A 17,771-nucleotide genomic window follows, 5' to 3' on the forward strand; every position below is an offset into this window, starting at 1 on the left:
GAAAGAGTCAGCGGTCCTCGAGCTGGTGCCGCTCCCGACCCTGCTCCACCCCAGGGCCCCTCGGTGGGCTGTCTCTGCTCCAGCCCCTAGCCGAGCTCGCTTGCCTTCACCGCAGCCTTCTCTACCCACACTCAAGCACCTCCCGTCCAGTTCCGCAATTTCCTGATCCCTGGGAGGTGTTGTTCTCTGCATAGAGCAAGAGGGGCTACGAGGCAGCACCTAGTTCCGGGTGGTCTGAGGCCATCCCACCTGCCCCCACCCCCATCCCCCCAAACTCCCGGACATCTGGAGCCTCTCCATACCCTCCCAGTTCTCCGCTCCTGGTGGTTCCGCTTGCCTCCACTCAGCCGCTGCAGCCAGACTCCTGCGGCCAAGAGAACCGCGGAGGCAGCGCAGGCGGGGCGAACCAGAGCCCCGCCCCGGTCCCACCGAGAGCTGCGCTGCCTGGGCACCTCCAAGAGCTCGCAAAGGATTTACGCGTGACCCGGCTACGTGCCAGGAGTCCTGGCCCCGGGGGGGTGGCAGAACCGGAGCCCACGATAATGACTAGATCAGTCGGCACCCACCGAGTGCGCACCCCTTGCCGACTGTGAGATGCTGCTGGCGAGCGTGAGGTCGTAGGAGTGCAACGCGTCCAGACGCTTGGGTCCAGGGCCCACCGCCGCCCCCTCCCCTCCGTGAACAGCTGACCCGGCCCCTAGGCACGTGGGTGGCCCCCACTCCCCAAACAGAAGTCGGATTCGGAGTTAAAGCCAGTCTTTCTATCTTACTGGTTTCAAGTACAGGTTTATTCAAAGACAGAGCCGCGCTAGGGCGCGGTCCCACCAAGACGGGCGTGACTGGCTGTGCACCCTCCTGCCGTGTTCTGCTGACCCCTGGCGGTCGAGCCGGCCAAGGAACCGGTTAGGTCTGGCCCTCCCTAGTCCACTGTTACCCTGGCTTTCCAGCCAGAGGCAGGAGCGCCCCCAGGGGAAGCTCTGCCGCTTAGGCAGGGAACTAGAAGCTGACCTCTTAGGTCAAATGTCCAGGAAAGAGATTCAAGAGACCAAGGGAGTCTTCAGGGGGTACGCCGGAATATGTTCTTGCAGGTGATTAGATGAGTGGGCAGAGCTTGGGTGTCGTGAAAGATGACAAAGATTTTGGGCTGGTGGAGGCAGTCCACGGCGCTGTCGTAGCGAAGGACCTGACCGGAGGCCCTCAGAGGAGGCGCCTTCAGACCGCGGAAGCCCTGTCCATAGTCACCGGTCAGCACCCGGGCCACAAACACTGCCTTGTGGCCTTCTGTGTTGGGAGGCGAGTAGCGATCCAGTACCGACAGGGAGGCGCGCTTGGCGAAGTACACGCCCTGTCCGTAGAGTGTGCCTACAGGAGAGGATAGGTGAGCCACCAAAGGTGAGGGTCATCAGGGTCAACATGGTCCCATGTCCCTGCCCTTCACTGGCCTTACCGTTTCGGCCACAGAAGCTGCGGTTGAAGCCGTGTGCGCAGATGTCCGGTACTGCAGACTCTGATGTGCCGTGGTAGAGGACCTGCTCCACGGGGCGTTGCTGGCAACATTGCATCAGGCGCTCCCGATGCAGCTGGTACTGTTGCTGCAGCAGCGGGTGTGACACACGTTCCACCTGCCAAGTGCATGGTAGTTGGGGCGAAGTTACTTGGAATCGATCCCTACACTGGCCAGAAAAGAGCTGAACTCAGCAATCACCAGCTCTCCAGTGGAAGGAAGAATTTAGGATTTGAATGAAGACTTGAAGCCCCCAGTCATACTCTTGTCCAGAGGAATACACTAACCACCTCTATGGGACAAGTGGTGTTGGAGAGCTGGCTTCCAGGAAAGCCCCTCCAGGGGTATCTGACTCCTCCAGGGAGCCCTGCAGGTGGATAGACCCCACCCACTCACCCAAACTTAGAACCAGCAATCAGGTTCAGCAGTCAAAATCCCAGCCAGGAGCCTATATTGCCTCTCAGTGCTGTTAAGATTCAGACAGTAGAGGAGGCCTCGGCCAATCAACTCAACTTCGGTCCCAAAGGAACAAACGCAGGGTTTCAAACAGAGCTTTTAAAGAAATTCTAATTAGCCTTTGGGAGAAGGTTGCAGACGAATACAACATCCGTGACACAAAACTAGCTGCCCTTGGAAAGGAGTCTAAACATCAGAAACAGGACATTTAGGATGAGATCGCAAGGCTGGAGATGCAGAGTGCTTGCTGAGCCAGTGGGTTGGATCCCTGGGATAAAAAGAGAAAGGGAGGGGGAAGGAGGGAGGAATGGAAAAGGGAAGAGGAGAAAAAGAAGAGGAGGAGGAGGAAAGGGCTGCAGCGCCAATTCTGTGAGTGGGCTAGATAATGAAATGGTTAAAGCTAAAAATTCAGCTACAGGGTACTCTAGATGGATTCAAGGAACGGGTGCTGAGACCAGAGCTAGAAGAGAGGAGAAAGGAACCATCAGAGGACAGGCGAGGGCACGAAGCAGCAGGTCTAAGCTCTGCTGCGAAAGAACTCCGTAAGCCAAGCTGGGGCCACAGTGCAAGATGTTCCCCTGAGCTGGAGGCCATGTCACCAGGTAGAACCATGAAGTGCCAAGGACACCGGGAAAGACATGCGCCTGGCACCGAACAGAAAACCATAGCGTTTAAAGTGTAGAAAGCTTTGCAAGTATATACATACACACCAAGGTCAGGATACAAATACACATGGGGTGAAAACCCCATTCTGGGTCTCTCAGCACTGATAGTAATCAACAGTAATCATCAAGCATGGGGCTGGAGAGATAGCTCAGCAGTTAAGAGTGCATCCTGCCCTTACAGAGGACCCAAGTTTGATTCCCAGCACCCAGGTCAGATGGCTCACAACAGAACGTAGCTCCAGCTCCAGAGAGATCAAAGGTCTCCATAGTCACCTGCATTCATGTACCCATAGCCCCTGACCCCCAACACACAACACAGTTTTTTTAAATCTTTCAAAAACAAAAAATCGGGTTCAGAATTAGCTCAGTAGTTAAGAGCACATGGCTGCTCTTCCAGACATCTTGAGTTCAATTCCCAGGAACTACATGGTGACTCACAATCATCTATAATAGGATATGATGCCCTCTTCTGGCATGCAGGTATACATGCAGAGCACTCATACATAAAATATAAATAAATAAAAATAAAAATAAAGTGATCTTACTAACTTTCCCAGAGGGTGGGGGGGCTGTAAGATGACCCAGCATGTATAAAGACCCTTGCTGTGTGAGTCTAGAACCTGAATGCAGGCCCCAGAACCCATCCGCTAAAGATAGAAGGAGAGCAATAACTTCAAATATCTGAGAAAAAAAATATATTCTGAATCTAAACACTATATGCCAGCCAAGATAATAATGACGACAAATAAGGACACATTAACAAATGGAAGACCATGCAAAGTTTACATCGATATCAAATTAGAGCCAGGTGTGGTGGCTCATGCCTTTAATTCAAATACTTGGTTTTTCAAGACAGGATTTCTCTTTGTAGCCTTGGCTTTTGGCTGTCCTAAAGCTTGCTCTGTAGACCCAGTTGGCCTCAAACTCAGAGATCCTCCTGCCTCTGCCTCCCAAGTGCTGGGATTAAAAGGGTGCACCACCACCGCCCAGCTAAGATTTTTTTTAAATTTTTGTATATGTGTGTGTACATTCACTCAGAGGCCAAAAGGTCTCCTGGTCTCCTGGAGTTAGAGTGACAGGCAGTTGTGAGTACCTAACATGGGTACTGGGACTCAAACTACAGTACTCTGAAAGTGCACCAAGCACTCTTAATCACTGAGTCATGCTCCAGCCTCCGCACTGATTTATTTGATTTTTTACTTAAAAAAAAAATAGACTATTTTTAGGGGCTGGAGAGATGGCTCTGTAGTTAAAAGCACTGACTGACTGGTCTTCTAAAGAATATTGGTTCACTCAGGAGGCAGAGGCAGGCAGATCTCTGTGAGTTCAAGGCCAGCCTGGGCTACAGAGTGAGTTCCAGGAAAGACGCAAAGCTACACAGAGAAACCCTGACTCAAAAAACCAAAACCAAATCAAACCAAACCAAAACAACAACAACAACAACAACAAAAACCAACATTGGTTCAATTCCCAGCACCCACATGATGCTCTCTTTTGGCATCCTTGGGTACCAGGCACGCACATGATGCAGACATACATGCAGGCAAAACACTCGTATACATAAAATAAATAAAAATTGAAAAAATGTGCTAAAAATAGATTGTGTTAATAATGCGTGTGAGTGTTTTGCCTGCATGTATGCCTGGGCACCACGTACATGCTTGGTGCCAACAGAGTTCAGAGGCGTCAGGTTCCCTGGAACTTGAGGTACTGATGGTTGTGAGCCACCATGTGGTCGCCAAGAACTGAACCCAGGTCCTCTGCAAGAGGAACAAGTGCTCAGCCTCTGAGCCATCTCTTTAGCTCCTGTAGATTTGATTGTTTGCTTTGTTTTCTTTGTTTTTTTGAGACAGGGTTTCTCTGTGTAGCCCTGGCTGTCCTGGAACTCACTCTGTAGCCCAGGCTGGCCTCGAACTCACAGAGATCCGTCTGCCTCTGCCTCCCAAGTGCTGGGGTTAAAGGCATGTGCCACCACGGCCCAGCTAGCTCCCATAGTCTTAACAAATCTGGTTGCATTTACCTGGTTGTGATGCAAAGGTAGGGTTTTTTTTTTTTTCATTAAAAACATTGGGCCAAAGCGTGCAGACTACAATATGAAGTTTGTTTATGCACCTTAACAATAGAGCACAAACACTGTAAATGACCAAATCATGAGATGGGGCGAAGAAGAGGTAGCAGAAAAAGAAAGAAAACCCATTCTACTCTTCTTTGTATAGCTAGACAACCAAAAAAAAAAAGTCTCTAATAACAGGGAAAAAAAACAAAAAAGTTATAAATACTTGAGAATCAAGTACATGAATAAAACCAGCAGGTTGTGAACGAAGTACTTTTGGATGGCAGTCGCTGTGGTGGTGATGGTGGTGGTAGGTGATAACCATTGTTGGGGCCCGGTGGTGACCTTGGTAACCTCTGGGGAAGACCTGAAATTCTGCATTTCCAGCCATCTTTGTGTGAAGATTGAGGCTGCTAGCCCCACCCACAACTTTTAGCATCAAGAATGGAGAGCACCTTGCCCAGTCTTACCACACAGTGACCACTCTCCTGTCCTCTCTACTGGTTTATGACCATCCCTCTTTGGCCTCATCTATGAGTACGTTCAGTCTTCCGGGCAAGAAAGCTGTTGTTCATTGTACACTGTCTTCCGGCTTACTTTCCATTTCCTTAGCATATTTCCAGGGTGGTCTCTCCTGTGACTCCCTGCATACCCTTTGCTCCCTCATCACATGTCTCAGACTAGCCTGACAGTCCCTCACTCGCAGTCCTTCATCTATTTATTTATTTTTGTTTTTGAGACAGAGTCTCTCTGTATAACTCTGACTGGACTGGAACTCGCTTCGTAGACCAGCATGGCCTCAAACTCGCAGAGATCCCCCTGCCTCTGCTCTTCTTTTCTCACCTGCTTAGACAGTCCCTGGTCCTGGGGCTTCATCCTGGCTCCCTACTACTTGGTACTGGCTTGTTTCCTGTCCATGCTCGTAGTTGCCAAATTTAGCAAGACTACAGGAGGAGCAGCCACTATTTATAAATGTATACGACGCATAGATGTATGCATATTTTTCTCCCACTAACCTATATCCCCAGCTCCACACAAAAAAAATGTATATTCTTTTATTTACACATACAGAAGGTGGGACTAGTTCTTTGTCAGAACAGGTCTTTGTCAGAGACAGAAGAAACCCGCCCGCGCCCCCAGAACAGGAAGAGTGATCCTCACATTGGCCACCAGATGGTATCATCACTCCATGCTCTAGACAAACTGACAGCCATCTAGTTCCCCCATCTAGTTCCTGGTAGAGAGCCTCATTCAGATAGGCCTGTCAGATCCCTAATCCCTGTGCCCTCTGTCTATCTTCCTCAGACTCTCAATGTTTTCTGGGCAAAGAAGGGGTACTTTATCTATTGTATGGAGCAGAGAAACCCTGAGTGAATTAAGTCCCAAGTGAATGCATATTGGCGACATGAGCCAGCCATGTCAAGGACCCCAGAACCTTGACAAAGCCTTCTTCTGGTCCAAATGTGAATGTTGATGGTGTGTGCAGAAAATGTCCGTCATAGCTTTTTCCCCTGGGATATTTACTGCCTGAAGACTGCTCCCGACAGACTGCCCCTGGTCCAGCTGTATGTAGTAACTTAATTCCACCTTCCTGTCAACTCCGTAAAATAAAGACGTTCGGCTTCTGCAGTGCTGAAGTTTCTCCATCTAAGAGCCCAGACCCCATCCCAGCTTTCTATGTATCTGTGTGTCTGTCTTTTCTTCATTCCCTCAATGCCCCCAGTCAAGTCCAAGTCCCTGGAGCCATGCATGGATGCAGCAATCCATTCTATCAGCTTTCGGCACATCCACTTTGAGCCGATTTTGGTCAATTGACCCTAATACACAGAGAAGTGTACACAGGCCATAAGGCCAGAAACACAGGACATGAACTCACTCGAACAATGCAGATCCTGGTGTGGGCAGCATCCAAGGTGTCATAAAAGGCCTGCACCACGTCCTGGAACTCCTTGGAATTCTCTTCCAGGGCCTCCAGCCTACCCAAAGGTTCTTTCAGTCCGGGCTCTGACACTGACACACAGAAAGAATGGGCATCAGGGCCATATCTCAAGCACTAGCCCCCAAAGCTAACCCATTCCACCCTCCCCAAGTCCAAGGTACAGACTCACAGTTGTTGTTTGAAGCTTCCAAAGGAAAGGTCGAACTCTGGTCCCAGGGGCCAGCAAGCAGAGCAGCTAAGTGGCGAGCTGCACGGGCAGGCTGGACTCCAAAGCCACGGAGGATGATGTGGTCACCGTGCAGGGTGACACTCACATCATGGCACCTCTCTAGGCGAGCCCCAAGCTCTAAGGGCAGCTTACGGCCTTGGAGATTCACTGTCTCCTCCCGAAGATGTCCCTCCAAGGCAGCCGATAATGCCCGGTCCAATTCATCCACATCCTGCTCAAAGGATGTGTGCACCGCCAGCTGTGTCCTGCCCCCAGGGTCCTCACCCAGGGGCTCTTCTGATTCTAACAGGGAGAGGGCCAGGGCTTGCCTTAGGGCAGTAGCCTCCTGCTGCTCCGCCACCTGGCCTTGAGACTCCAAGGATCGGTGGATAGCCAGCTGCAGTGTGGCCTCTTCTTCTAACCGTGCGGGTTTCTCAGTGCCGAGGGCCACAGTCTCCTCCCTAGCCTCAAGTGTGGGGGTTTCCTCCTCCTGCTCAAGGGTGGGCTCCTCTGGCTGCTCTCCAGGGCTCTCCATCCCCATCTCCAGAGGTAGCCAGTCCTCCCCATGCAGGCCCTCCAGGGTAGCCAGGAGCTCTTGGACTTCCTCTAAGGGCAGAAAGAGGCCACTGGGTCAGGAGCCAGGTCCAGCCAGGGGGCTGATGATAAACAACAGGATGAGTTGGCATGCCTAAAAGATGGAGATTGTATCTGTGGGTACAGAACAGACCACAAAAGGATCACTAAACAAGTGATAGGGCAGAGCATGAAGAGGATGGTCAAGAAAAGACCGCAGGACATACTAGGGCCCCTGGGAAGCCCTACCCAGTCTCATGTTCTCCTGATCGCTGCCTGCACTGTGGCCATGGAGGACTTGGAGGGCCTCAGTGGGATCCGCCTGTGGGAAGAGGATGTCAGAGTCACAGCAGAGGAGGTATCTAGGCCTAAAAACAAAAAACAAACAAACAAACAAAAAAGGACAAAGGCAGAACTCCATCTTACCCTTTCAGGATCTATGTCCAGGGTGACGCTGGCCAGATGTTCTGTCCCAAAGACACACTGGAACTGAGCCTCCAGTCCGTGAAGAAGGTGCTGCCCCTCCACACTCAGCAGGAACCTGGCACTGCCCGGGTGCTTTATGTTCAGCATGTGGCAGCTAATGCTGCCCAGCAGACTCTGCAGCAACTCCTGGGCTGCCTGGCACGGGGCCCTAGGTCCACAAAGCTGTGAGACCAGAAGGGGCACAGTTTACAGGTTCAGAGTACAGGGAAGGTACCTGGACCCCAGTAAAAGAAGAGGCAAAGTGAGGAGATTCTGAGGGTCACTCACCCGAAAGCCAGTAACGTCTACTTCTTCCAGTGGGAAAAGGGCAACGTCTCCCAGGCTGGCAAGAAGGTCCTCGTGATAAAGCTGCAGGAAGCGCATGGCCCCTGGATCCATTGACATTACTGTCTCCACTGGGTCCTCTTGCCTCTGCAGCTCCCCATACCCAGGGCTCTCTAGCTCTGTCTCTGGAGAGTCTGTGGCAATCCCCACTAGACCCACCAGCCCCTCCTGCCCTGGTGAGCCTGTGGCAACTTCTCCCAGGCCCTCCTGCCTCTCAGCTCCCATAGAGTATGAGGTCATAGATCCTACTTGCCCTGAGGGCCCTGTAAAGCTTTCTACTGGACCTACTGGGCTTGAAGACCCCGTAATCCCCTCCCTCATGACACCAGCCTGCTCTGGAGATCCTGTAATTCCCGGGTTTATAGGCTCCTCTTTCCCCAGAGATCTCACAGGCCCTGAATCAACTGGCATGGCTTGTCCTGGAGCCCCCACAGGACCTGTCCTTAGACAGGCTCCTAATTGTCCTAGTGCCTCCCCAGAGCCCACAGTCATAGTCAAGGCCCCTGCCAGCCCTCCAGTATCTAGGAGAGCATGCTCAATGACTCCAGATTCCTGCATGGTTGGGTGATCCTCTCCACTGGTGCCCTCAGCAAGCTCCTCTGGCTCCAATACATCATAGTGGGGGACAAGGATCAACTCAGAGCCCTGTAGCCAGTGTTTCTGCTTCAGCACCCGTTCAGCCACTGGCAGAAGAGAGAAGACAGAAAGCCCGTTAGGTTTGTAGAATAGAGAAAGTGTCCTATTGGCTTAGTCTCATCATCCCACTCACCCTGCCATTCCTGAAAGTTGATAACAGTGCCCAGTTGCCTGGGCAGGCTGCGCAGGCCCTCCAAGGGCCCCCCACCACTTCGACGTTCATTCTCCAGGTAGAGTTCCAGCAGCAACAGGTCCACCGGGGCAGCGCTGTCCACCACACGTACGGCTCGGGTCTGGGGCACCCAGGCCAAGGACACTGTGACTCCATTCAGAGGCAGATTCCGGGCCTGCTCCTCCAGGGTACAGACCTCTGTGGGCAGTACGGAAGTCAGCTCAGGCACCTTCCTTAACTAGAAGCTAGTGCCCCGACCCTGCCTCTCACCTGCCTCTTACCTGCCTCAGAAAGGGGCATGGATAACTGGACCAGGGCACAGTCCTGCCGAGGACTGGCCAAGGCATGGCAAGCCTGCACTGGGTGTCCCACGGCACCCAGCAGGGCCTGAACATGTTGCTCCAGGCTCAGAGGGGAAGTGTCCGGCGGCAGTCGTTGGAGAAGCACACGTTCCGGGGCACGTGGTGGAGCTGGTCTCAGGCTCAGTCGTGCACCAGGGAGTTGGTGTTCTGCCCGGCTTAAGACCCTCTTTGCATCTGTGAGCAGAGGCAAGGTGTCAAAAAGAGACATCCAAGTTCAGAGCACCAAGGCAGCCCCTGGAGTCAGCCTCCTCACCGGCAGGATCTTGAAAGGTGAGGATACCCCCACGGCCGAGTCTCTGCCAGCTCAACAGAGGCCCTCCCCCAGAGCGGCGGTGGTTCTCAAAGTAGAGGGTGAGCAGCTCATCTGGCACTTCAGGGGGCAGCCCCCCGAGTTCCACGGCTGCCCCTGCCTCCTCCTCTGCCATCAGAATCCTGGGATGCAACACACGGGAAGGGGAAAAGCCCATGCCGCCAGCTCAGTCCTCTCTCCCATGTCCCTAGCTGTTCCCCAACACCCCATGTTTACACTCACCCTGCCGGCTCAGCCAGTCATACAGGCCTGATGTCCTTCCAGGAAGAAGGCCTGAGATAGGAAACCAAAAGTGAAACTGACCCCGAGAAAAGAAAGGGGGAGGAGCTAAACCTGTGGCTGTAGCTAAGATGCTTCCTCTTCTAGTGAAGCCTTAACCCTCAGTCCACACATAACTTCTAAGGGCCCTTCTGTCAGCATGCCCACTAACCTCAGACTGGCAGAGGGGATCATATGTCTCCTAGACTTTCTCTACTCTCTTGGCTTCCCTTTGTGACTATTCACCCTCCCTACGGGATGCTTGAGTTGCTGTCTGCCCCTCATGGTACCCCCCATCCCCAAGAGTCTCCAGGCTTCTGTTCTCTGGATCCTCCACGTGAGCAGCACTGATTCTGTAGGCGGCCCCTGGTTGAGGCTGGCTGTGAGAAACCTTCCCAAACAGGTCCTTTCACACCCCGAGGGTAACCAGCCTGCTTCTAAGTGCTGAAGGTGAGCAATTCCACCCTTGGCTCCCTAAAGGCTCATACCCTGAGGCAAGTAAAAGACCTTGCTGCCAAGCCTGTCAAACTGAGTCCTGATCGATGGGTCTCACAAGACGGAGGGAGAGGGCTGATTCTTGCAAGTTGTCTGACTTCTGCATGTATGCCTTATCATGGCACACACTCACACACGTGCAAAAAAAAAAAAAGATAGCAAATAAAAAATTATATTTTTAAAACGTAAAGCTCTCATCACAATTCAGCTCTCATCACAACTTCCTGTGCCCTTCAGCCCACACCTGCCCAGTCCCTCCATCTCTATCACCTTGGCCATCACTGTTGCTCCAGATGTAGGCGCTATTCCGACATGCCTTTCAGCCACGAATCCTTACCACAGAAGGGGAACTGGATGGAGGTGCAGACGGGATCCAGAGGGCCAGGCCTCCCACCTAAGATATGCCTTCATTATTTATTTTTGAAGCAGGTTATCACTTTGTAGCCCAGACTGCCTGAAACTCACTATGCAGGGCAGCTTGGTCTTGAACTGGAAGTGATTCTCCTGTCTCATTCTCCTGAAAGCTGGAGCTGTAGGTATCGTACAACCATGCCCAGATTTGGGGGCTGTGCCTTTATACTTCACTCTCCTACCCACCACCAAGCCTGCCCAGCACCATAGCCTGTTTGCTTCTGTTGTCTCCAAGGCTGTAACTTCTGTTGCTCTCTACCCCACCTTCCAGTCATACCAGCTGCCAGCTCTACCTCCGCTGTTCTTCCAGAGGATCGTGGTTTTTGCCCAGTCTATACATCTAACCCTGTAGTCCTTGAGTCTCCACTCCCTTCCTCTCCCCACAGCTTAGAGCCTCCAGAAATGTCTCAAAGGGCCATGCTACCCTCTCTTCTTCTCTGCCACTCCTAGCCGCTCCCCACTGTGGATCCTCCCTGGAGCTGGCAGGGTACCACTGTCTGCTACAAACCCCAGGGCCAGTGACAGTAAAAACTGAAGTCTGATTGGCCCCAGGTCCCATCCCTCTAATCCCTTTCCATACCTGGACCCCCCTGATGCTTAGTCGGCTCCAACCTCCCTGTCTTCAGCTCTTACCTAAACCAGTACCCCTGGACCAGCTTTACTCTCCATGACCCAGCCTTCCCCAAAGAGCCACGTGGCCATCCCTTCCCCATGATTTCCCTTACCCAGCCCTTAGTGGCAGATATAACATTGGAGCTAAAAACTTAAAGGGCCTCTGAGCTGTCCAGGCTCCTTCTGAGTCCCTAGAGTCAACTTGGTGTTTGTCATTTTATTATCCTCAAAGGTCCCGTGAGTCATATGAGATTGTGTTTCTATAAAAGCCTGCTTTCTTCTTAGGGCACTTAACCACCAACTAGCACACTGTACTTTCCTTAGATAAATGCCTGCTACAGAGGGCCGGTCAGAGGCAGGGGTGCGCTAAAACAGCTCACGCTACCGTAAATCTTCAGGAATTTCTGTGAACTGGATGTTAAACCGATCATGCCTCGAGTGCTGGTTAGTTTTCACTGTCCACTTGACCCAACCTAGAATGATCTAGAAAGAAAGTCTTAGAGTGGAATGATCTAGAACGGGTTGGGCCTGTGGGCACGTCGGTGAGGGATTTTCTTGTTAACTGAGTGTGGAGCAACCACCATTTCTCTGAACTGTATAAGAAAACTAACCGAGAGCAGCCGAGCAAGTAGCATGCACGGCTTTCTGCTCTTGGCTGTGCACTTGAAGTGACTAGCAGCTTGAGTTCCTGCTTTGACTTGGCCGAAATGATGGACTGTGACCTGGAATTGTGAGCCTAATGAGCCATTCCTCCCCCGTGCTGCCTTTTGTCAGGGTGTTGATCACAGCAACAGCATGCAACGAGAATTTGTTTGGGTTTTTTTTTTTTTTTTTTTTTTTTTTTGTGAGACAGGGTTTCTCTGCATAATCCTGGCTGTCCTGGAACTCACTATGTAGACCAGGCTGGCCTAAAACTTGCAGAGATCCGCCTGCCTCTCTGCCTCCTGAGTGCTGAGACTAAAGGTGTGTGCCACCCCTGCCTGGTGCAACTAGAATTTGTAATCCACAATGGTGAACGTGTTTATATCAGGAGGATCCACAAAAGCAGAAGGCATGTCCTCACTCGATCCAGCTGTCAGCGCTTTGTGGACACAGGAGAGAACCAGTTCCCAACCTTACTGTAAACTCAGAAAGGCTAGACATCAAGAACCGAAGAAGCATAGAATGTCCTAAGCCACAGAGGACCAGGAGGCCACCCAGCGGAATGTTTCTCCAGGAAATCCCCCACCAGAGTTGAGTCAGGGAGTTGGCGCCACCTCAGCCTCCTGACAAGTTTATTATTTTTGGTTTTTCAAGACAGGGTTTTTCTGTGTAGCCCTGGCTATCCTGTAACTTGCTCTATAGACTAGGCTGGCCTCAAACTCACAGAGATCCACCTGCCTCTGTCTCCAGAGTGCTGGGTCTAAAGGCGTGTGCCACCACCGCCTGGCCTGACAAGTTTATTTTGAGGATATGAGACAAGTGACAAGAGGCTGAGTATGAAGAGAATGGAACAATTAAATGATTAGGTTTCTTGGTCTTGCCAGGCAGTGGTGATGCATGCCTTTAATCCCAGCACTCCGGAGGCAGAACCAGGCAGATCTCTTGTGAATTCGAGGCCAGCCTGATCTACAGAGCGAGATCCAGGACAGGCTCCAAAAACTACATAGAGAAACCCAGTCTTGAAAAACAAAACAAAACAACAACAACAACAACAAAAACCTTCTTGTTTTAAAGCAAATAATGGTCTGGGTATAGCGGATCATGCCTGTAATCTCAGTAGTTGGAAGGCTGAGGCAGGAGGATTGCCACAAGTTTGAGGCCAGCCTGGGTTACATAGTGAGTTCCAAGCCAGCTGTGGTTACAGAGACCTTGTCTCAAAACAGCAAAGTCAAGAAGGGATGGAGTCCTTGGAGGCTTCAGTAAATCCTGGGTTTAGGAATGAACTCCCTGAATATAGAGAGCCACATAAGCCAAAACAGAACCATGCCTCCAGAAGTCGTTTGCCCCCACGCCAGACTCCAACCCTGGTCAGAAAGCGCAGGGTGCAGGACTGTGACCTAGACCGCCTACAGATGACAATAAACTGCCTAGCCAGGCTGGGCCGAGCAGGTCGGCCAAAAGCACCCTGACCGGTCACCACGTCCGTCCTATCACAAGGCCCCGCCCCGCCCCGCCCCGCCCCGCCTCGTCACAAGGCCCCGCCCAGTCACAAGGCTCCTCTGCGTCTCCCCAGCCGCAGGCGCAGGCCCAAGCAATCCGGCCGCCCAGCGGGTGCAGGTGCGGACGCACCGGCCATCACCGCGCGCGACTGCGCAGCGGGCACCGTAAGCACTGGCTTCTGGCTCCCCGGGAGCGGTGAGTCCCCCAACCAAACCCAAGAGCGTGTCACCGCCGCAGCCCCCTGCTAGTCGGCCATCCCCTCCGGGCGTTGTTACTGAGTACGGCCGCCTCGGGTCAGTTGGTTCGGCCAGGACTCGCTGCCCGCTCGCCCAGACTGGTGGCATCATTGGGGGTGGGGAGCTCCGGTGGCTCTGAGCAGGAGGGAGGGGGTGGTACGCTGCAGCGGCCCAGACTCGAGGCCCAGCGACCCCCCAACCCGGCGGGAGGTCCCATCGGCCCTCCGGACACGTTCTGTGGCCACCGCCCCCCTCCCCCGTCGTCCCCATCCCCGCTTTGTTCCCTTGAACGCCCTCTGGTCGCTTCCATCCCCCACACACCCCCGCACCCCGCTGTTCCTGGCGTACCCTACTAGCAGACACCTTAGCAGCCAACACAGGCCTGCACTCAGCACCCGGAGCTAGGGACGTTCGGCCCTGTGCTTAGGAGGAGGGTCAGGGTTCCCGCTAGTCACAGATGGCCTGGGGATTTCCTGGGATAGAAATAGCCGCTAGCGCTGGCCCCTTCAAGCTGCTTAATAGGCGGGATAGGAGAGGGAGGGCCAGGGCACACCCCCACGCCTCTCTAGCCACCGCGCCGCTCCCCCAGACCCTTAGATGGTGAGCTCTAACCCGAAAGACCCGCAGCGGTGAGAAGGCATCTCCCAAGCTCCAAGCCCAGGCTGACAGCCATCACTCCTTCTCCCATCCCCCACCCCTAGATCGGTCTAGAGCAGCCCCTTCCAAGGGTCCCCAGCGGTCCCCCTCAAGCCCCACCCAACGCCCGCTGCCTCCTTGTTCTCAGGCTCCCTACAACCCCGTACAAAGGTCATGGTCCAGCTTTTTTTTTTTTTTTTCTTTCCCTTCCTGGGTTGCGAGTAGGTGGGGCTGTCACTGGTTCCAGTCTCTCCCCAGTAACTGTTCCCTTTTTCTCCTCTAGGGGCAGCCACAGAACCCGAGGCCATGTCCCATGAAAAGAGTTTCTTGGTATCTGGGGACACCTATCCTCCCCCAAACCCTGGATATCCTGTGGGGCCTCAAGCCCCTATGCCTCCCTATGTTCAGCCTCCCTACCCTGGAGCCCCATACCCACAGCCTCCTTTCCAGCCCTCCGCCTATGGTCAACCAGGGTATCCCCATGGGCCCAGCCCCTACCCACAAGGTGGCTACCCTCAGGGACCCTACCCTCAAGGAGGCTACCCACAGGGGCCATACCCACAGAGCCCCTTCCCCCCCAACCCTTATGGACAGCCACCACCCTTCCAGGACCCTGGCTGTAAGTGTAGGGAGAGGTGGGGCAGGGGCAGGGGCAGGGATTCAGCTGCCCTCATGGGGCACTGACCCAGCCTCTGTGCCCCAGCCCCGCAACATGGGAACTACCAGGAAGAAGGACCTCCATCTTACTATGACAACCAGGATTTCCCCTCCGTCAGCTGGGACAAGAATATCCGGCAGGCCTTCATCAGAAAGGTTGGTCACGGCAAGAGTGTGGGGCTGGGAGGGGTCACAGGGAGGCCGCCGAGATGGGCCTCTGATTTGCTCCCTCCCCAGGTGTTTCTGGTGCTGACCCTGCAGCTGTCGGTGACCCTGTCGACTGTGGCCGTCTTCACTTTTGTTGGGGAGGTGAAGGGCTTTGTCCGGGAGAACGTCTGGACTTACTATGTCTCCTACGCCATCTTCTTCATCTCCCTCATTGTCCTCAGCTGTTGTGGGGACTTCCGGCGAAAGCACCCCTGGAACCTTGTTGCTCTGGTAACTCCCAAACCCTAAGCCCAGGACCCCTAGGCCCGTGGAACAGGAAAGGGGGGATGCACGGGGGGTTGGACCAGGAGCATCTCCACACACACACCCCCGGCCCTCTGTGCTCCTCTTCCGCAGTCAATCCTGACCGTCAGCTTGTCCTACATGGTGGGCATGATAGCCAGCTTTTACAACACAGAGGCGGTCATCATGGCGGTGGGCATCACCACGGCTGTGTGCTTCACGGTGGTCATCTTCTCCATGCAGGTAAGGGGGACCTGAGACAGGGCCGTGGCCGCGGGGCCCTCAACACCCACAGTCCCTCATCTCCTTCCCTTCCTTCTAGACCCGCTATGACTTCACCTCGTGCATGGGTGTGCTCCTGGTGAGTGTGGTGGTGCTCTTCATCTTCGCCATACTCTGCATCTTCATCCGGAACCGCATCCTGGAGATTGTGTATGCCTCGCTGGGCGCTCTGCTCTTCACCTGCGTGAGTAGGGGTGCTGGGCGGCCTTTACGGGGAGACTGAGTAAGTGACTAAGCTGTCCAATACCAACCACGCCTTTACCCCCTAGTTCCTGGCAGTGGACACCCAGCTGCTCCTGGGGAACAAGCAGCTCTCCCTGAGTCCGGAGGAGTATGTGTTTGCCGCTCTGAACCTGTACACGGACATCATCAACATCTTCCTATATATTCTCACCATCATTGGCCGCGCCAAGGAGTAGTGCAAGCCCCAGCTCAGGTGGCATGGTTGGCTCGGACCCATGCCCCTGGCATGACAACGTCATCTGTGCTTCCCTTTCTCTGACTCCCCAGACACAGCCTGGAGCAGAGGGGGCCCCCCTCACCCTCGTGTATGTACACTGCAGATACTTAACGTTTGGACCCTCTGTGGCCACAGCATGGCCCTTGTTAGCCCTCTCGCCCTTGCCAAGGGATGATGGGGCTGCATTTCTGTGCCACCTTCTGTCCACTCACTGTTGCATGAGCCCTGTCTGCCGGCCCATCCCAGGGTCTGGGATCAACACCAGGTCCCAGGGGAGAAGGATCGCTCCAAGAGGGGAGGGTGCACGTCTTCCCTCCTGTCCCAGCTCCCCTGGCATAGAGTACCCCCGTCCCCTCCCCTCCCTGCCTTCTGAGGGACATGCAGGGTGGGGTTTCATTCTTGTGCTGCGCCCTGAGAGCAGAAAGGGTGGCATGTTTCAGGGGAGGAGCCCTTCTCTTATGCTGCCATCATGAAAATTCCAATAAAGGGTACCTTCTGTCTGCTTCTCCTCGTCTCTCTCCTCACTGCCACCTTCCTCCATGCTGTAGGAGGGGCTTCAGCACCGCCCCGCCCTAGCTGGTGATATGTCTGGGACGGGCACTGACAACTGAGGTCAGTGACGGTAGCTAACCCTCTAGACTTCCACTCTTCCTTCCTTGCCGTCTTGCCAGCTGCATTTGAAGGTGCGTTCTGGGCTCTGAGCTGAGGACGGGGTTCCTGAGGCGTACAGGCATAGTGCCAGGCCACACAATTTGGAGAACACTGGCTGTGTGTTACCACTCTGCTCTCTGAGAACGGCACAGTGCAACAGAGGGTTCTGTGAGCGCCTTACGTCTCTCGGCCCAGGGCCGGCAGCATAGGTCACTGGCACAACCCTAAGAGAACAGGCTCCTTGGCCTCTGGTACCCTGGTACTGCCTTTCGGTGCCGGTTCCTCAGACCTACCTGTTCTTCCTCCTCCCTTGCTCCTCCCACCTCATCTCTGGAGCCCTCATCCACCTATCCAAGTTCCTGGAACCTGGCTGTGCACAAGCAGAGTGAGCCCTCCCCCTCCCCGAAGAAGGCTCCTTGATACTAGATCTCCACTCAGTTCAAGCTCCTAGCCTACTGAAACCCCAAGGTCAGGGCAGCCTTGATCCTCGTAGGTTTCTTCCCTAGGACTCTGCATCCTGATTGGCATGAGAGCCTTCCCTGCCGTGTGTGGGTGTGTCTAATTAACTGGCATGAATTCCTCATGCGCAGGTAGGGACTCGTACTCCACAAAGCACCCAGTGTCCACAGGTACCTCGGCCGTGGCCTATGCCAAGCCACAAACACCCTCCCCCCAAACATGAGGCTTCTGCATTATCTCCCCAGGCCAGAAGTGGCTGTCCTCTCCATTGTCTCCTCCTTCCCCGACCCAGCCTCCTCAGCTTCATTTTGACCTTATGTCTGCAAACCAGACT

The 17,771-nt window shown here is 53.8% G+C and overlaps 2 protein-coding genes across 4 annotated transcripts; one reads left to right on the forward strand and one right to left on the reverse strand.

Annotated features, from left to right (window-relative positions):
• Positions 1-770: 770 nt before the first annotated feature.
• On the reverse strand, positions 771-10,566 carry Parp10 (poly(ADP-ribose) polymerase family member 10). Of its 3 annotated transcripts, XM_052748092.1 has the most exons (12): positions 10,435-10,566; positions 9,911-9,961; positions 9,632-9,810; positions 9,298-9,552; positions 8,978-9,214; positions 8,152-8,891; positions 7,825-8,046; positions 7,648-7,720; positions 6,787-7,431; positions 6,555-6,688; positions 1,448-1,622; positions 771-1,362 (listed from the first exon to the last, which is right to left on the reverse strand). In XM_052748092.1, the coding sequence occupies exons 3-12, from the start codon at positions 9,801-9,803 to the stop codon at positions 1,058-1,060; spliced, it is 2,958 nt and encodes a 985-aa protein (XP_052604052.1). In that variant the 5' UTR covers positions 9,804-9,810; positions 9,911-9,961; positions 10,435-10,566; the 3' UTR covers positions 771-1,057. The 3 variants fall into 3 exon arrangements, with proteins under 3 accessions (XP_052604052.1, XP_052604053.1, XP_052604051.1); XM_052748093.1 differs by lacking the exon at positions 10,435-10,566 and having other exon boundaries at positions 9,911-10,053; XM_052748091.1 differs by lacking the exons at positions 9,911-9,961; positions 10,435-10,566 and having other exon boundaries at positions 9,632-9,903.
• A 3,099-nt stretch (positions 10,567-13,665) lies between these two features.
• On the forward strand, positions 13,666-16,833 carry Grina (glutamate ionotropic receptor NMDA type subunit associated protein 1). The gene is made up of 7 exons (XM_052747455.1): positions 13,666-13,801; positions 14,762-15,097; positions 15,182-15,291; positions 15,373-15,573; positions 15,700-15,828; positions 15,908-16,051; positions 16,137-16,833. Exons 2-7 carry the CDS (start codon positions 14,785-14,787, stop codon positions 16,284-16,286), a joined length of 1,047 nt encoding a protein of 348 aa, XP_052603415.1. The 5' UTR covers positions 13,666-13,801; positions 14,762-14,784; the 3' UTR covers positions 16,287-16,833.
• The last annotated feature ends 938 nt before the right edge of the window (positions 16,834-17,771 follow it).

This window comes from Peromyscus californicus, unplaced genomic scaffold (assembly GCF_007827085.1).
Source record: "Peromyscus californicus insignis strain IS unplaced genomic scaffold, ASM782708v3 Scaffold_20__1_contigs__length_68692818, whole genome shotgun sequence".
Classification (NCBI taxonomy): domain Eukaryota; kingdom Metazoa; phylum Chordata; class Mammalia; order Rodentia; family Cricetidae; genus Peromyscus; species Peromyscus californicus.